The sequence below is a fragment of the Haliotis asinina genome, chromosome 5, assembly GCF_037392515.1.
Source record: "Haliotis asinina isolate JCU_RB_2024 chromosome 5, JCU_Hal_asi_v2, whole genome shotgun sequence".
Lineage (NCBI taxonomy): Eukaryota > Metazoa > Mollusca > Gastropoda > Lepetellida > Haliotidae > Haliotis > Haliotis asinina.
In genome coordinates, this window is record NC_090284.1 from 71,670,640 (window position 1) to 71,689,950 (window position 19,311).

Sequence of the window (19,311 nt, forward strand, 5' to 3'; positions counted from 1 at the left end):
ATTCATTGTAGAACAGTGTTGTAATTTCATCATTTATGTTGAACAGTCAGAAGTTAGCATTAGCGTCCACGTAGCAGTGTTTGAATGTAACTGGAGTCAAGAGTAATCTTGAGGAACAACATTAATTAATCTGGGTAAGTATAGAACATCCAGGAATATTTGTATGATTATATTAATTGATAAGCATATGCCTTTACCGTCTCACATTATATGTGGTGTTTTCGTCGTGGCTACAGGAAGCTTGACCACATACACTGCTATGTGATCATTATCACATTATTAATTGCTCCTACCACTGCAATCATTTGTATGCTGCCAGAGTATTCCAGAACCAATGAAGTTTGTAATGGTAAAGGTATTGTGTGACGCACTTGTGACTATCTTTGGAGATATTTGTATTGATTTGAAAACCAATTAATGACGTAAGACAACTGTCAATTGCAAGACCTATCTTGATCTGACTTTCGCTAATCCAAGCAGATTCAGATTCAGTTTAGGTTTGCGCCGCAATTTGCAATATTCCAGTAATATCACGGCGGGGGACACCATAATGGGCTTCACAGATTGTACCCATGCGGGGAATGGAACCCGGGTCTTCGACGTGACGAGTGAACACTTTAACCACAAGGCTACCCACCATATATATATATATATATATATGTGTGTGTGTGTGTGTGTGTGTGTGTGTGTGTGTGTGTGTGTGTGTGTGTGTGTGTGTGTGTGTGTGTGTGTGTGTGTGTGTGTGTGTGTGTGTGTGTGTGTGTGTGTGTGTGTGTGTGTGTGTGTGTGTGTGTGTGTGTGTGTAATGTAAAGGTGCTGCACAAGTGGAGCATGGCCGGTTTCCACTAAACCTTGCGCCCAAATTTTACACAGGCTCTAGCCGTTTGCTTTCATTTTTGAACAAACTGAAGATGTCATTATGGATATGTGAGTGTATCTCTGACCACCCTGTTTTGCAACAAAAGCCTCAAGGAATGAGATTTCACCAATACATATACATCACCTTATGAATGGGCCAGTCAGACAACGAAATTAGTTGTTTGTCATGTTACAATATATTGCTGACACTGGTTGTGCCATTCTTTCAGGTCATTGTGATTCTTCGTACAGAAACTGTTCATGACATTGTCATTCCTCTTGCAGAGAACCATGAAGTCATTGTCATTCTTCGTACAGAAAACTTGCAAGTCATTGTCATTCTTCGTACAGAAAATGTTCATGCCATTGTCATTCTTCGTGCAGATCATAATTTTGTTATTGTAATTTCAGCTGACCGTCTTTTCTAAGGAAATCTTTTATATGCTTCCATAAATGTTAGTGTACTGACAACTTATGAAAAAAGCAAAACCTGTTTGCAGATGATTCTTAACACTGCTCCTACCATTTAATATTTTATTCTTTTCTCACTGATGTAATCCATTTCTACCACACAGACGTTAACGTCTTAATGGTCATGAGTACATCGTGGTATTGTGTCCGTATAGTCTGAAATAAGACTCTCTTTTCTCTCCAAACATCACATGGTTTCGTCGTTTCAAGCATTGTACTAGTCTAACAATACTATACCCTGCAATCAGGAGGATCGACAGAAGAAGCCTAATTTGGCTTCTTTTCAAATGTTTACAAAGGCATTCGTACATGATTATTGAATTTGAACATTGTCATTTGCGTGTTCAAACTGATATATGTCTCTGATATTGTTCAAGACAGTTCGATAGACGTGTCAAACAATACACCTCAGGTTATTAAGAGACAAACAGTAGCTCTCATAACGCAACTTGACATTTACGTTTTATCGATTTGCAACAAAAAACTAATGTTGTTATATCGTTGCTGTATTGACAGAGAGGACTACATGCTGGCCATTGAAGGTTCCTCCTCCAGTCTGTGTACGAGTTGGCTGGCAACTGACGGTCGATAGTTCAGAGTGTAGCTGAACAGGACCTAGTGCCACATAAACAGCAACAGAGAACACTAAGGCTGTGTGTCTCTGGGTATGCAGCTCACAACATTGGGACGTATGTCGAAGGGACGCTATTTTCAATTCGTTTCATTATTTGAGTAGTCATGGTAGTCAAAAATAGAATCCACGGTTGGATTCTCAACACGTGAAGGCTGTTCTTGGTGTCACCCCTACTGTTAATGTTTGATTATTACCAATGGGGCATAAAAATTAGTTTACTCACGGCTTCCCTTCCTCATTTATTTATTTACACGCCTTCTCATTCACTCTTAATCCTGAAGTAATTACACGTTCTGCGAGATATATACTGTTTTAAGTAACGAATAGTCTCACTCACTAACCTTCTACAGTACGAGCAGGCTATACACTGGTATATTATCTGACTACACTATGGAGTTTTTCTTTTGTTTCAAATGTATGTGGACTATTCCATTCTACGTGAAATGAATCCGCTTCTGATGGTAATGCATTGATTTACGTCAGTCACATTAAATGCAAGTCATGGTCAGGAAACAATAGGGTCACCACAACAGCATAATCATGTCTGTGTGAAATCAATCAATATCGGGTATCGACCAGTTTGTAACCTGTTTATTGCAAATACATTGCCAGAAGCAGCTGAGAGTCTCCAGTGAAAGCCTATTTTTCCTTCAAAGTTGAGCTGTCTTTCTTCATCGAGATCAGACATCGTCAACACGATACGTATCATGTAAAATATAGACATGTTCAGGTTCTAAGATAGGTATCATTCAAATTATGTCACACTGAAAATATTGTTTCTTTACTGAACCCTGTAGCTAGGCAGTGTTGTACGGCATTAGCCGGAAACCTCGAGAAGGCGGCCTTCCACCATCCATTCCATCTCGTGCCAACTGTACCCACGTACGTGGAGTGAAATGAGAGCGGAGGTTCCCCTGTAGACGGTGGTTCTTCCCATTGCGGGCAGACTGCAGCCATCTCATCCCACCCGACACTGACAGTCATGGAGTAATACCGGGGTGGAATGGCTGGATTTTCGGAACAAACAGGGTGGTGCAAGTTCTCCTTGTTATGTCTAGTTCTGGGCCTGATCAGTCTAGCGTTCGGAGTGGGATACCCGGAGTGGGTGTTATTTTCTGATGGCATAACATTACAAGCTGGACTGTGGCAAATCTGCGAGGAGGGGCTGAAGGAATGTCAGGTGCATACTCTTGGAGAACAAGAAAGTGAGTTCTTCATAATAAGTACGACTGGTTTATTTAGAAAAAACACATGGCATTAAAACAAATGTATTTATTACTGTGTACAGATGACCTGAAACCCATGTCATACTGCTATACTTAGAAGTTTTGAATGAACATTGAGATGGCAAGCATGCCTGGTCGCTTTGTAATGATTTTCATATTTGTAAAAAAAGTAACACATTCAGTAAGCATTCATAATACAGTTGGAGAACATATCCAAATTTACATGTGCACGTTATCATGTAAATATTTAATACAGAGTAGCCTTAAACGCGGCGCATCATCTGACTAGGTGGGGGTTATCATCTTATCATAACACAGTATGTATGAAGACCTGTCATTAACGCAAAACGCAATGTATCATTGAGAGGAGATATCGTCAAAGCAAAACACAATATGTTCATCACAATAAAACACAACCTTTATACCATTGAGATGAGCTGTGTCACAGTAAAATACAATCTATACAATTGAGATGAGCTATTGACACAATAAAACACACTCTATATGCCATTGAGATGAGTTATTGTCAGAGTAAAACACAATCTATAAGCCACAGAGGTGAGATATTGTCGCAGTAAAACACAATCTATATATCATCGAGATGAGATATCGTCAGAGTAAACACAATCTATAAGCCACTGAGATGAGATATTGTCACAGTAAAACACAATCTATATACCATTGAGATCAGCTGTTGTCACAGTAAAACACATCTATATCATCGAGATGAGATATTGTCACAGTAAAACACAACCTATAAACCACTGAGATGAGCTATTGGCACAGTAAAACACAATCTATATATCATCGAGATGAGATATTGTCACAGTAAAACACAATCTATACATCATTGGGAGAAGCTACTGTCACTGTAAAGCACAGCCTATATATCTTCGAGAGGACCTATCGTCGCTCCACGTTATTTATATAGAGAGTAACTATCGTAATGTCAGCATAACACATTTTGAGAACTCGAAGAACAGGGCAGCTGTTATGTATACATAGAGATAATCTATCTTCATTATGTAATTGTGAACATTTTCCTAAAAATGTGATGTAATGTATCACACACAAACATATCAATCATGGTCCCCAAAAAGGAACCATGGGGCTTGGAGAGCTGTTTACCGCCGAGTTCAGATTGTCATATCATGAATGTTCAGATTTAAGCAGTTGTATATTATCCATGTTTGAGAATCTCAGTGATTGAGCTGAAACTGTCTTTAGATGAAGCTTAAGTTTCTTCTATACGTCCTTGTTAGTGATTTTGAAAAATGCACAGGAAATAGGACTGACCGAACCGACCAAATGAGACTTTACGGGAATGTTTGTTACCACAATCAAGAACTTTTGGAAAATAGGACATGGAGATGAAGCGTCCGTTGAACGCCTTCATGGTCGACCACGTTGACCCGATTCCCGTCACTGAACACCTTCAAGATCGTATACATTATATAAGACTCCTGTAGCTGAACGGCGCATTTGATTAGGGTTGGGACCAATAGCCTTACACGCGGTAGTTGATGCCTAGTTTATTCTGGGTTCGAATTCAAGATTAACACAGTTTGTGTTCCTAGCTAGTATTGTCAGCATCTGATCTATGCTCGTTGGTTTTATCGAGTTAGACTTTCCTACAGAAAGCTGATCAACTTGAGATAACTACAATACTCTTCAAACGAAATTTCCCACTCACCAATATAACGTATAACCCCTTGTCGATTTATTTAAGTAAAGGTAACCCTTGCTTATCCGAAGCGTGTAAACATCGATAATTAAATATTCATGTTCTTATCTGTTCCTAAGGAACCTAATCACTAGTTTGTATTGTCCAAAGATACAATCTTTCATTTACAGGTCCACTGATGTATACGTGATATTGTGAACTTCAGCGTCAGACAACATATATATCGTTGATTGTTTTGTTTAATATTCTGCATCAACATCATTACTGGCCGTATAGTTCTCCACCTTTCTCAAAACACATTACTGGAGATATATGTCCTGGGGGATGGACGAAATGTATTTATCCTTTGTTTTGTTTAATATTCTGTATCAACATCATTACTGGCCGTATAGTTCTCCACCTTTCTCAAAACACATTACTGGAGATATATGTCCTGGGGGATGGACGCAATGTATTTATCCTTTGTTTTGTTTAATATTCTGTATCAGCATCATTACTGGCCGTATAGTTCTCCACCTTTCTCAAAACACATTACTGGAGATATATGTCCTGGGGGATGGACGCAATGTATTTATCCTTTGTTTTGTTTAATATTCCGTATCAACATCATTACTGGCCGTATAGTTCTCCACCTTTCTCAAAACACATTACTGGAGATATATGTCCTGGGGGATGGACGCAATGTATTTATCCTTTGTTTTGTTTAATATTCTGTATCAGCATCATTACTGGCCGTATAGTTCTCCACCTTTCTCAAAACACATTACTGGAGATATATGTCCTGGGGGATGGACGCAATGTATTTATCCTTTGTTTTGTTTAATATTCTGTATCAGCATCATTACTGGCCGTATAGTTCTCCACCTTTCTCAAAACACATTACTGGAGATATATGTCCTGGGGGATGGACGCAATGTATTTATCCTTTGTTTTGTTTAATATTCTGTATCAGCATCATTACTGGCCGTATAGTTCTCCACCTTTCTCAAAACACATTACTGGAGATATATGTCCTGGGGGATGGACGCAATGTATTTATCCTTTGTTTTGTTTAATATTCTGCATCAACATCATTACTGGCCGTATAGTTCTCCACCTTTCTCAAAACACATTACTGGAGATATATGTCCTGGGGGATGGACGAAATGTATTTATCCTTTGTACGTTTATGATGTTTTGACACGTGATGTTTTTCATGTTTGCAGTCTGGTTTGATGCCGTGAGGGGCATCGAGGCCCTGTCTTGTATCCTCTACTTCTGTACAGTGTGCGTGTTTTTAAAGCAAGTCTGTTCGTCAACTTATGTTGATGGAAAGAGTGTCATCATATTGTCATTTTTTACAGGTAAGCATTATTTCAAAAACATATCTTGCTGATTACTACGAATTCGAACAGCTTGAAATACACCGACCATGGATACTGTACTAAAGCACAGTAACAGATTTCAAGCCAAACAGTCCAGCTGACAGACTGACTTAAAGCTCCAACCAATGCCCTTCCGCACTCAGAACAGATGGTTTTATACTATCATAGATCAACCAACCATGTAAGATGAAACTAATATGTACACCTGAAAACTGGACAACACCAGGTCATAAACGCTTGTCTGAAAACATGATTTGCAAATCACAGCTGCCACATCCGTATTGAAATGTATCGATAATATTTATTGTTTGATATATTAACCCCTCTCAGAGACTGTGTACTTTCCATTGCTTGGGACGTGCCCTTCCTGACTGAGTGTTGAGGGTGTGACCTTGCAGCCAGTGCTGAAGGTCCTGAGTACCCACCGAAGTAGTTCATTATCCCCGCAAACATAATAGAGGAGAAACACACAGTAAGTGCGACTGGCCTAGAATGTGAAATCCACCTGCAGTATGTGTTGAATAAATAACAGAACTAATTAGATAGTGATCATTGCTTACTTCATCCTGTGTATTTCTATAGAGACCAGGGTACAGAGACACAGCTGTATACGTCTTTAATGTTATTAATGTCCGGAAACTACTTATTCCTTCAGACAGCACTCTCTGATCAACCGAAACGCAGGTGGCGTAAAAACACATACAGATGTCTCGCTAACCGTATTTAGGAAAGGGAAATAGAATGAATTCATTAAAAGTTGACAAGGCTTTTCTCACCCACATATGTGTACTTCCATAGATATAATGAACAAAAGTTGGATAAAAAGGCACATGTATGTATCGATAACATAGCAATAAAACGTACTATTTATACATGTAAAACTAATACAATACAATTTTATCAATAGCAATGCTATGAATTATAACACTTTATTGATTATTGTTTTCAGATATAATTAGGTGTCAATTATTCTGTCTGTTATTCTCTGCAAAAATAGTGTCTGCTTCTATGGCGCTATGGTTCTATGGTCCTATATTGAACGATAAATGCCGTAATTACAGTGCGAAGCAAGCATACTCTTCCAGTGCAATACTGAGCAGGTATCCAATACTCATATTCCAAGGCCAATATTCATAAAGAGAATAATACAGTTTGACGTTTAAGATGATATTTATCCTCTGAAGACAGTTGCCCAGAGGACTGAAACACCAGTAATGTATCTAAGTTAAACTGTTATGAACAGGAACATTTAGATACACTGCTGTGAAAGGCATTAGAAGTTAGTTGAAGCAGTACGGAAGGTTAAGAGTTGTTCATCTGTATATTGGTATGCTCCCTTATATAAATACACATCTAACCGTTTTAACCGATAAACAACAGATTTGAACTGCTTTGTGAATATCCGACGCTACATATAACTCTATAAGTTATCTGTCTTCATAACAGCCCTGTTAAGCTAGCTAGCCCTTCACCACGGAGTGTCGGTGGACGTTAAAGATCGCTGATGATATGGTAAATAATGCAGCATCCCATGGAGGTGATGCACATTGTGATGCTTACGGCCATGTTCACACAGTACTCACACATCTGTCCTCTGTCTCTAGATAAACAGAAGGAAGGGGGTTTGAAAACTTTTGCCCAACCATTTGACTTTTTCTAACAATGAAATGTGTTAGGCAGTTCAGCAGTTTCAAAACGAATTTTATAATTTAATTTAATATTCAAATGACAGGGGTTACAATAACATGTTTTCGAGGATTAATTACATTCTCCTTAAGATCGTCCTTTGGAACCTGACATTTGTCTCGTAAGCACAAATTGAATAACTTATAAATTATAGGTTCGTGTAAAGCAGCGTTTCGCACATGCGGTGTTATTTTGATGTGTGACATCAAATAGGATTGACACGTTTTAGACTATTGTCTGTCTACACGCTTCTGTTTGTTCCCAGGTTTGCTGTCAATTGTTGGGGCAATCGTTTACACTACACAGATCAACTTGAGCATCTACACAAAATTATCTCTAAGTTTCTGGTTTACCCTTCTTGGAGCCGGTGCTGCTCTACTGGCCGGTGCCTTCCTCTCCATCAATCGTCGGGGCTACAGAGGAAACATCATCACGCCTATGCCCCCTCAGAACAGGGGGGTCGTCAAACCGGTGAACATGGGAGTAACGGTAGTCCAACAGTCAAGCGCTGTTGGAGGACCCATGCTACCAGCTTATTCTAACGGATATGACGTCACACATGGAATGCAACCCGGTTATCCACCTTCGGAAGGTTATGGCCAGCGTTTTCAAGGTCAGCCTGGGGCGCCTCCTCCATACAGCGTCTCTAATAGCAACGCCTATATCCCGGGTCAAATTGAGGGGATTGGGGCGTGGCCGACTGGGAACCAGGGCCTTATTCCCGCTGGAGGCCCTACTACTGCCACTTTAAACCCGCCTATTAAGTAACAAGTCTGATGTCTGATGATAGTGTAATGACAAAGGTGTGACCTGCTCAAATTGTTTCCTTTGAATGTACTGTCATAGGAATATGTAACTAAAGAATTTGTATCTTAAACCATGGCGATTTAAAACTAACCATGGAGTTATTTTTGATAAAATGAGGTAAGAAACTAATTTAGGCGGTTGCAAACCCTTAACACATCTGTTTATACTTAACACCTGGGTTTCCTATCTGGATCAGTTAAGTTCTTAAAACATGCGTCGGTCATGCCGAAAATGAAAATTGTTGTGTATATATAATTAACGATAAGAGGCTCCATCTTTTCGATCAATATGTGTGTCAAGTACTACTAAACGTCATGCCATTTGTTTCAAATTATTTGTTTTTACTAACCCCAAGTCCAAACATTTCAAATGTTCTGAAATTATATGATATCAGATGTAAGCCAGCTCTTTGCAATATTTAAATCTACCTTTTCACTCATTTGACAAAACTACTCTGAAATCCTCTTCACCCTTCCTAGTGCGCGAGTAACGGGTTTTATCCTGACTATGAACTCAGAGAGTTGAGATCCTGTGAATTGCCTTGAATTCTCCGTAAGTCAAACAATAGAAACAAGACTGGCAAAATGGTTGCTGCTATTGATTTGATGTTATTGTTTAGTGACGTTGTTTTAGGCATATTATGCACCTCTTAAGGTACTTTTCTTGCATGTGTGCTTAATATAAATTCTAGCTTTAGCTGTGGTTTGTTCCATTCATATACTCGATATACTTGTGTATACTTACATGGTGTTTATGTGTTGTTTAATCAAGTTCTGGTTATGAAGTTGCCATGTCACATCCGTAGCTGCAGTTCTGTTCAGTCGTGTGATTCAGATGGTGACCATCATGTGATCACGTCATTACGTCATCTCTCCGTCAGTCAGCTCTCATATATGTATCCGATCAGAAACAAACACACCCTGTGATAGTGGTTCCTCCACATCTTTTGTGTATTGATGGTATGTTGTAAACAAAACATGACCATGAATGACATAGAATGGCATTCAACGAAACAAAATATTCTTTAATAAACACGTGTGAAATAGAGTTGTGTTGTCCTCATTTGATTATCATGTGTCAGAACTAGTAAGTCTGTTTTCATTGTCTCACTCCCTGAATCGAGCGTCCAAGCATGTCAAGGAAGCCATGTAAGAACACATAACCCGGACGACTGTCCCACTTTTGACGTTAAGCACGTTATTTACGTCTGTTGTCAATATGACGATTTGTACGGGGCGTCATGGTGATAAGGAGATTGTGGAAAGTTTGACATGGCTTTTGTGGAGCCTGCTTTCAAATCAATCATTCCTGTAATATCGGCATTCACCTGGGGCGTCCTGCGCGGAATCAATCGTCAACATTGAGGGTTTATCGGTACCTCTTCCAAAGTCTGCTAATCACAGACCAGAACGCTGAACGCTGAACGATGCACGCTGCACGCTGCACGCTGCACGCTGCACGCTGCACGCTGATTTCTACCAATGCCAATAGACACCGCTCACAAACAAGACAATGAAGAGTGTTGATGAAATCGCTACTGTATAGTAAGCATAATCAATAAGAAAAACAGAAACACAGATCAATCAACCCTAAAAAAAACCCTACAGAATGATCCCCTCACACATGTGTGTGGCACTTACTGCTGCTGAACGGTCAAACTCTTGGATATGGTTTGGTTTACAGACCTTAACGCCTCGATACATAATGTGTCGTCCGCATTGATCTTGGTTCTGATACTTTATATTGATAGCTATATTTCACGATCCCCTACTTTGTTTAAGAGTACAAACGAGATGTCATTGTATCACGGGTCAATTTCTAGTCTCGCGGAAGTTGTAAACAGTATGTAGAATGTGGTTTCGTTGCTTTTCTTTTCTGTGTAAGTGTTCTATTGATATGAGAAGGTGAAGGTGACTATGTTATGCCAGCAACACTCATAGAATCACCGGTCACATACACAAGATTCAGCTGAGAATCACCGGTCACATGCACAAGGTTCCAGCTGATGGAAAGGCATTCAAAGGCCATCCAAAATATCATAGCAGAAATTATCGTTCATACTTCAATGTAGGCCTACAATTATTTCAGCTTCATGATCGCTTTGTGGAGCTGATCCAAACCCGGTGTTTATCTATTGACATACCATATCGTCAGATAAAAAGTGGCATATATGTTTAACAAACCTTCCGAACCAGCAACTTCTCCAGGCTGGCATACATCTACACTTCTATGTCGAAGTTAAAGGACCTACAGTCTCAAATACGTCCAGTTAACCGAAGTTCACCATACATCTACACTGTCGTCTCGAGGTTGAATGATCAACTCCAATACGTCCAGTTAACCGAGATTCGGCATAAGTGTACACCACTGAATCGAGGTTGAAGGACCAACTCCAATACGTCCAATTAACCGAGATTCGGCATAAGTGTACACCACTGAATCGAGGTTGAAGGACCAACTCCAATACGTCCAATTAACCGAGATTCGGCATAAGTGTACACCACTGAATCGAGGTTGAAGGACCAACTCCAATACGTCCAATTAACCGAGATTCGGCATAAGTGTACACCACTGAATCGAGGTTGAAGGACCAACTCCAATACATCCAATTAACCGAGACTCGGCATAAGTGTACACCACTGAATCGAGGTTGAAGGACCAACTCCAATACATCCAATTAACCGAGACTCGGCATAAGTGTACACCACTGAATCGAGGTTGAAGGACCAACTCCAATACGTCCAATTAACCGAGATTCGGCATAAGTGTACACCACTGAATCGAGGTTGAAGGACCAACTCCAATACGTCCAAATAACCGAGACTCGGCATGAGTGTACACCACTGAATCGAGGTTGAAGGACCAACTCCAATACGTCCAATTAACCGAGACTCGGCATGAGTGTACACCACTGAATCGAGGTTGAAGGACCAACTCCAATACGTCCAGTTAATCGAGATATTTAATATACACCTACACTGCTGTGTCGAAGTTAAAGGAACAACACAGACCCATTTAACCGAGCTTGACACAAGCGAAAAATGAACTTGTCATCGATTTACTGGTTGGCATGGAGAATGCATAACATGAACAATAGCTGTCAAACAACAGCGAAAATTTACATGTGACATTGGTCATGATCATAATAGCCCAAACGTGCATTGTCACTGTCACCATCTTCAGCCACGTATAAAGCGACTAGACGGGTATTGCTGTAACGTTTATTTATTAATGATGTGTCCACTCGAGTATTGATGGAACAACTCACAATACAACACGTGATATGTTTTGGATGGGAGACTAATCCGGAATGGTGATCGATAATGACCTGAAATAGTAGGCATTGTCCTGAAGATAACCTACGTCAGGAATCCTGTGTGGATAAAAGCCGTAATGGACAGACATCCTTTGACGATAAATCTATCTATAAATGACGGGATAATGAAACCGTTTAGTGTGAATCACAACTGGAGTTAGGTTTTTTGTTTTGTGTGAGCGGCGCAAGACATTCTCATCAAGAGGCTGAGTGTTGCAGTTACTTTGGGGACATAAAAGATTTTTGATGGATAACCAACCTATTCTTTAGTTTGTTTAACATGAAATAACCCGGAAACGTCGAAAGAAAACATTTTATCCGTGAAAAGTTTGTTGTGGTCAAACGTTTCCCGATTATGATACCTTGAAAGAAAATGCTAACAACAAAACATCTCACAGACTGACTGGTATTTATAGATAGTTCATGATTCTTCCAAGCAAGCGCCTGTAGTTTAGGCTCGTCATCACCTGAATCTCTAGATTCACTGTATTTAAGACAATCAAATATGACTAATGATACCTTGCGTTCTCATCTTAAGTCGGTCTTTACAGAACACACAGTAAAGCATGGTGGCTTTTTCTGAGAGCTGATGGCCACGTAAATAGACTCATCAAGACGTTAAGCTGTAAGCCATCGATTGCACCTACGTCCCATACAAGCTACTCCTTAAAGGCATGTGGTGCTGGATGCAAATATAGACGACTGTACTCGCGCATGCCCTACATCAGTTGAAATCATTGGCTCTACATATACATAACGAAAAACTCGATAATTGTAATGGAAGATAAATTCACGGCGATTATGCTCTGTACATGTATATTATACCTTTGCCTGTTGTTTGCTTCAAGCTAGATCGGTGTTAGCATATATACAATTATGTTGTCAGAAGATACGTCATGTTTGCAGTACATCCAAAATTATTGGAATATATTGTAGGAGACTGAATTTGCAGATAGTAATGTGTTGTATTGTCGATGCTGTTGATGATGGTGTTACCGACGTTGACACGAAGGGCTTGCTGTAATGATTGAGTCACTCCATTAGCCTCGCTTCATGGACTGGAACTGTTAACACATCTTTCATCTGGTGCGGCAATGATAAATATTTTATTAAATACAATGCAGATAATGCATTTGAGAGACGACTCAATACAAATGAATTAATGCTTTGTGAGAACTAGAAGAGCTGTACTTTGTGCCTGACAATGGCCTATCAGCCCTTGGAGATTTTTCGTTATCCTGCACGCTGTCAAGCAACATATAAACACAAATACACATGTTTGGGCACTTTGTGAGGATAGCAGGTGCTATCGGTGACTTTCAGCTTTCTGATTTTCAGTGATCCGTTTGTAAACTATTTCCATTGTACTGCTTTTGTACGTCCAGTGGACACTGTTATGGCCGAGAGTTATTCTTTTCTAGTGTTGACCACTTGCATTTGCTTTATAATCAGACAAACTGATGATGAGACAGTACATGATACAAGAGACCAGTCGACATTAGAGGAAGACTCCGTTAGTGATTGAAAGAGCCTGGTAAAGCGTTAGTATGTCAAAGTTAAATAAAAATTCTCAGAAATGTGGATTAAGGATGCATAATGCATTCTTGAGAAAAAGCAAGCAAACCACATATTATATAGTAGGTTTTCGTGCTAAATAAGGATCTTGTGTTTGGTTTCCTTTTGTTGACATAATTATATTCCAGACAAACTGTTCACATGGCAATATTGCATATTAAGCGCACAATCACTTCAAAGGTCAATGAGTGCGACAGGATGCAATGGACGCCCCACATGTATGCCACACGAATGCCACTACTTCACATGTCAAATGAAACAGCTTTCAGTTATGCAGTGTGTTTGATTTATGATTTTACCCACGTAACAGTTCAAGAAATCACAGAAAACAGGTAGGAACCCTATCCGATAATGTGTCAAATAGATAATAGATAAAATGCCCATCGCATCCTGTCGCTCTCATTTACCTTTGAATTAATTATGCACTTAATATGCAAATTTTGTGATTTAATACAGTTTGTCTGGAATATAATTCTGTCAAAAAAGGAAAAGTTTCAACCTTGCTTTGTATTTTTCAGCACAAATGCTTGTAAACTGTAGCCATTCACGCAAAACTAAAACTCGTTCCGTAAGGGAGATGCAAAAGGTAAAAATTCCAAAGTTTCTTTCAGCATTTACTTGAAATATGGTAAAATTATTAATCAGTGTATATTGTAAAATGAGTTCATTGTATGAATAGAAAATGACAAATAAAACGTTTTTTAAAAAAATGAATTTTGCACTCACTGACCCTTGACCCCAATTTGTGACGGAATTAGGCATTTTTAGGATTATCAAGCACCAAATCCGTATTTAGGACGAAAAACAACCCCAGAATATGTGGGTTGCTTGCTTGTACTCAAAAATGCCTGAAGCATCACATTTGAAATTTGAATAGTCTATCACGCTGCAGACTCGAAAGTGCGGACTCAAACAAAGGTGCAGTGCGTAAAGTCTATTTCTGGTGTCCCCCCTTAATATGTCTCGAATAATACTTCTGAAGTCGGCTGTTACGAACAGACAATATTCCCGTTGCATCATGGTGAGCCAGGTTGTTTTGCTTTCTTTCTTTGTTGTTTGTCGTTTTTGTTTAGCTGTTTGTTTGTTTGTTTGTTCAGTTGTTCCTGTTGTGTTTGTTTCTTTGTTTGTTGTGTTGTTTTTTGTTTAACCCAATGTGAGGAGCGTCATAAACGGTTACCAGTTTGATACGACTCTCTGACTGGGGTATGGTTCAGTCAAGTCAAGATGTATAACACCTACACCTGAATGTCAGTAACGACGTACAGGTTTTGTCGACATATCATGTCTCATAAATCGCACAGCACAATATGGCTATTATTACATACAGACGAAAGCTTATAAACACATATTATTTATTCATTTCATAGAGGCTAATATCAAACATTAAAGACAAACACTGAGGTATAGCATTAAGGTTGTATAGGAACTGATTTTGACCAACACACATGACCTTTACATCATTAATAGTTGACTTGCCAATGATCACATAAAGCTACACATACAGACTGCACATAAAACCATTCTATCTTAATCAGATGTTCTTGACCTGTTTAAAGCAGACCTGCTTGTTCTTTCAGCGTTAGCACTACCGGTATGAAACCTCAGTCTCCCCTCAGGTCAAGGTCAGACGGTCCTGGGGTGATTTTGTTGACGGACCTCTGTGGACGGGCGTCGAGACTGGCCTTCCAGATGGAACTCCTAAGCCGGTCTCTGAGAGTATGAGTCACGTGGGCATGACTTTCATTATATCTCATGTATAGGAGCATCATGACCATCAACCCCGTCTTCTGTTTCCAGCGTCACATGATTTCCTCATCAATTTGACCTTTACCTCCTCCTTGGGGACAATGGCACCCCGGGCTTCTAACTGAAGGTTAAGTTTGGTGTCTTCTGCTTTCTGTATGGTAAACTTTTGCAAAATTTTGGCTAAGGTAATCTTAGCTTCAAGGATGGCGAACCTCATTCCGATACAAGCACGTGGCCCCGCCCCAAAGGGAAGGAAGGTATATCCAGCTGTAGCACTCTTCTTTTCATTGGAGAATCTTTCTGGATCAAAGGTTTCAGGACTTTCCCAGAATTCCTCGTCATGATGGAGAGCCCATACGTTGGCATGGACGTTCATATCAGCAGGGATGGTGACGCCATTGTACGTTTTCGTTTTAGCTGCTCTTCTCGTCACAATCCTGAACAAAACAGGACAATGCAGTAACAGAATGTTCTAGAAGTACTTTGTTCTCTTCTGTTTCAAACTAGATAAAGTGAACTTTTTATAACGGGTATATATTTAAAGTCGTATGGGCAATTTGTCATCATTTAAGTCTCGATAGAACAACCGTATTGACATCGTTACAGGGTGATTACATAGTAAGTGACAGAAAGTTAATCACAAAAATAACTTGTGTTACATCTTTTGAAAATGTTTTCCTACTATTCTATAAAAAAAGTTGGGAATCATGAGTATTAATAATTAATTCCTATGAGGACAATTAGATAAGTGTTGTCTGTGAAACACAACACCAAAGTGTATGCGATGGCTCTCACGTGTCGCTCACGTGTGTAGAGTTTAGACGTTTACAAGGAAGATCGATAAATGTCTGTAGGCCATTATTTCTGTCAATCATATTGATTCTGCTTATCGTACAGTTCAGATCAAATAGATTTCAATCATTTTTTCTGCGTTTTAGAAACCAGGAGATCCGGTATGCAGTGTCCCAGTTCTAGTAATGTGTCAAAACCTTTGATTAGTAGACGAGGGAGCAAGTATCAAGAAGCCAAAAACCTTTACGAACATGCTGAGATTCATCAGCGTATAAAATAAGCCAAAACCCACTCAGACATCAGGGCTGGGAAATTGCCCAAAATGTTACCGGCCCAAAATGGATTTAACCAGTCCAGACAATCCAAATAATATTACAGTACTGAAACATGTTTTCTAAAACAATTACCATACCATCAGACTGGCTACCTGTAAATTTGGACCGTGCGTCAGAACTATAGCCCGTCTCGGGCGGTTGGACGGGCCTAATTTCATACACTGGATTCATACATTCCTTGAAGAGGGGAAGGATGTTTGAGAAATCATTGCGGTATAAGGGCTGTCATATTAATAATGCAAACATTGAACATTCGCATGCCCTTCGCATTCCCTTACGTCACAGTTTTTACAAGTATAAGGTATTTCCGATAATTCCCCTCAGTAAGAGTATATGGTATGCCTTATGATATGCAATACTTACAACGAGGCAGTTGGGTAGAAGCGACAGACTTCATCGAACACCATATCGAAGTAATTCAGGTTCTGAACGGAGTTATATGTGATGTCACTCTGAAATGAATCAGTTACAAACTATAACACAATCTAACACCAGAATAATTAGCAAAACAGAGAGATTTGAAATTTTATGACAAAGTGAGTTTCGTGTATGCAGCTAAGAACACGACAGTGCGGAATAACTGGAAAATACGCTTGAATGACAGGGTAGACTAGAGGCCAAGGCGTTCGCTCGTCAAGCCAAATATCTGAGTTCGAGTCGCCACATGGAGTCAGTGTGAGATGTCAATTTCTGGTGACTAATGTTACGGAAGCAGTGTGAAGCTACCTTCTCCCATTCGCATATTAATTAAAACACTGTCTACAGTATTATCTCAGCCTACCTGTCCCACTTTCTTTTCGATCTCTGAGGTGAGTTTCTTATGCACGTCCGGATGTACTGCGAGTATGTGACTGAAGAAGGCCAACACTGTGCTGGTAGTTTCGTATCCCGCCAGGAGGAAGGTCATACTCTGGGCCACGACCTCTCTGTCAGTCATTGGCTTCTTCAGGGGATCATTCTCGTTACCTCTGGCTTTATCGGGGAACAACATCATCTGCACAAGGTCCACTATGTTACTGTTTTCCTGAAAAAAAAGACACCCAGATATATTAATGTGGCCAGGTTAACATACAGTGAACATTGGGATGATGCATTACTTACTGGAATAGTGACGTCAGAGTAGCAGTATCACCCGAAAGAGTGTGAGATTAGATTCACGAAGACGTACCCCCATTTCTTTTCTGATGGTTATCACTTCCTTCATCTGGTTGCGCAACCAGACTACAGGATTCATACCAAAGATGACCACGAGGTTCTTGAGGAAGAACACCACGTAAGAGAGGAAAGGAAGAAACACTGCAAAACACGGAAGACAAGATTAAGTAAATGGTTAGGAATGCACAGTATTGCACAGTTTATCATAACAATAATATTACAGTTTAACTATACTGATATTAAATTTAGAATATTGTTCCATTTTAACATGAGGAAGATACTATCTTTAGTAAAACTTCAACACGTAACTTTTGGAGTACTTACTGACTAAGGGGAGGATGAGAGTCTTGGACAGAGTGTTGAACAAAGTCCTGATGTTGTTGAGGAAAGGGTCATTTGGGTCGGTCTGGGCGTCTGTACGGAGGCCAAAAGCGCACCTGCCGATGACGTCAAGGGTCAGACACTGGAAGGTACTGTAAATATCAAAGGACTCCCCGGATGCTGCCTTCTTTTCCAAGTTGTCAATCAGAATATCAGCAGTGTCCGTTATGATTGGAAACATCTGTGGCAACAGATGTAAAAAAGATGAGAATAATTATCAAACTAATGTTAAATTGTGTTCTGCAACTATGTGAACTTAAAAACATGTGTATGAACTAATATCATGAAATGTATAAACGCTTGCTTTGGGATGAAATTTATCATGCTTACCTGCTTCATTTTTCCAGAGCTGAATGCAGGTGTCAACAGGTTCCTACTCCGTTTCCATTGCTGACCGTTCTCAAGAAACAGCCCGAGACTCTTCCGGGGTGCTAGGGGGAATTGTTTACGGCACTGGAAGTTCTTGAAGTCCTTCACCAGAATTTGTTTGAGAAGGTCAGGGTCACTAACGGACATGACAGGAGTGTAACCCTCAAAGTAACCAAAGATGCGTCCATATTTCTTACTCCAGTCAACGGTAGCTTGAAACTGGCCTTTCTTCATGATTTCCATCAGATTTCCAGAGATGATAGAAGGCTCAGGACCAGGGATCCCTAGACGCTTGAACACGCTGAAGTGGCGCTTCATATGCCTTCAGAAAAAATACATCATGATTATATTTCAGATTCAAGTATCAGGTTTTAAAAGAAAGAATAACAAACTAAACTGAAATGACTTTCAAAACAGCCCTAATTCATACGAATATTTTTCCCACCCGCTTCGTATAGCTATATCAATTATAAAATTATGTACACATAAAATAATAAAGTTATCATTTCTGTTCAAATACAAATAGACTAAGATAGATGGGAATGTGCCTTCATTTATATGCCATTCAAAAATGTAACAAGAGACGTTTGTCTTACCAGAGGAATCCAGCAAGGAGGACCACAAGGGTGAGTATTATCTCTATGAGCATCTTGTATAACGTCTTGTAGAATACAGGTTGTCGTGTGGCGAGATCCGGGGATGTTGGGCCTTATATACTGTCCCCGTATCCTTTCCCTAGTGTGAATACAGGAAGAGGGAGGAGTCTAAATGCCTATTCTTAGATTTTGCTCTCTACTGGAGAGGCCTCGGTTATCACAATGCGAAGATACTGTTCTAAAAACGGGGAAGCTTTAGACAGAATTAGACACCCTTAGACTAAGAATATTTACGACAAACTCCCATTATCGATTC

The 19,311-nt window shown here is 39.7% G+C and overlaps 2 protein-coding genes across 2 annotated transcripts; one reads left to right on the forward strand and one right to left on the reverse strand.

Moving 5' to 3' along the window:
• The first annotated feature begins 2,542 nt into the window (after positions 1–2,542).
• Positions 2,543–9,777, forward strand: LOC137284200 (uncharacterized). The gene is made up of 3 exons (XM_067815926.1): positions 2,543–3,168; positions 6,079–6,216; positions 8,189–9,777. Exons 1-3 carry the CDS (start codon positions 2,967–2,969, stop codon positions 8,689–8,691), a joined length of 843 nt encoding a protein of 280 aa, XP_067672027.1. The 5' UTR covers positions 2,543–2,966; the 3' UTR covers positions 8,692–9,777.
• A 5,179-nt stretch (positions 9,778–14,956) lies between these two features.
• Positions 14,957–19,078, reverse strand: LOC137284236 (cytochrome P450 3A11-like). Its single transcript, XM_067815969.1, has 7 exons — positions 18,996–19,078; positions 18,361–18,721; positions 17,974–18,211; positions 17,663–17,790; positions 17,276–17,518; positions 16,858–16,946; positions 14,957–15,804 (listed from the first exon to the last, which is right to left on the reverse strand). Exons 1-7 carry the CDS (start codon positions 19,046–19,048, stop codon positions 15,396–15,398), a joined length of 1,521 nt encoding a protein of 506 aa, XP_067672070.1. The 5' UTR covers positions 19,049–19,078; the 3' UTR covers positions 14,957–15,395.
• Between the last annotated feature and the right edge of the window lie 233 nt (positions 19,079–19,311).

Bases quoted from the DNA above. Each gene is read 5' to 3' on its own strand.
- LOC137284236 (XM_067815969.1), bottom strand. From the start codon at position 19,048: ATGCTCATAGAGATAATACTCACCCTTGTGGTCCTCCTTGCTGGATTC. The intron at 17,519-17,662 runs GTACGTCTTCGT...CTTTTTTTTCAG, and splicing joins CCATCAGAAAAGAAATGGGG to GAAAACAGTAACATAGTGGA. The intron at 15,805-16,857 runs GTAAGTATTGCA...TGTTTTGTTCAG, and splicing joins TTCTACCCAACTGCCTCGTT to GATTGTGACGAGAAGAGCAG.
- LOC137284200 (XM_067815926.1), top strand. From the start codon at position 2,967: ATGGCTGGATTTTCGGAACAAACAGGGTGGTGCAAGTTCTCCTTGTTA. The intron at 3,169-6,078 runs GTGAGTTCTTCA...TCATGTTTGCAG, and splicing joins TACTCTTGGAGAACAAGAAA to TCTGGTTTGATGCCGTGAGG. The intron at 6,217-8,188 runs GTAAGCATTATT...GTTTGTTCCCAG, and splicing joins CATATTGTCATTTTTTACAG to GTTTGCTGTCAATTGTTGGG.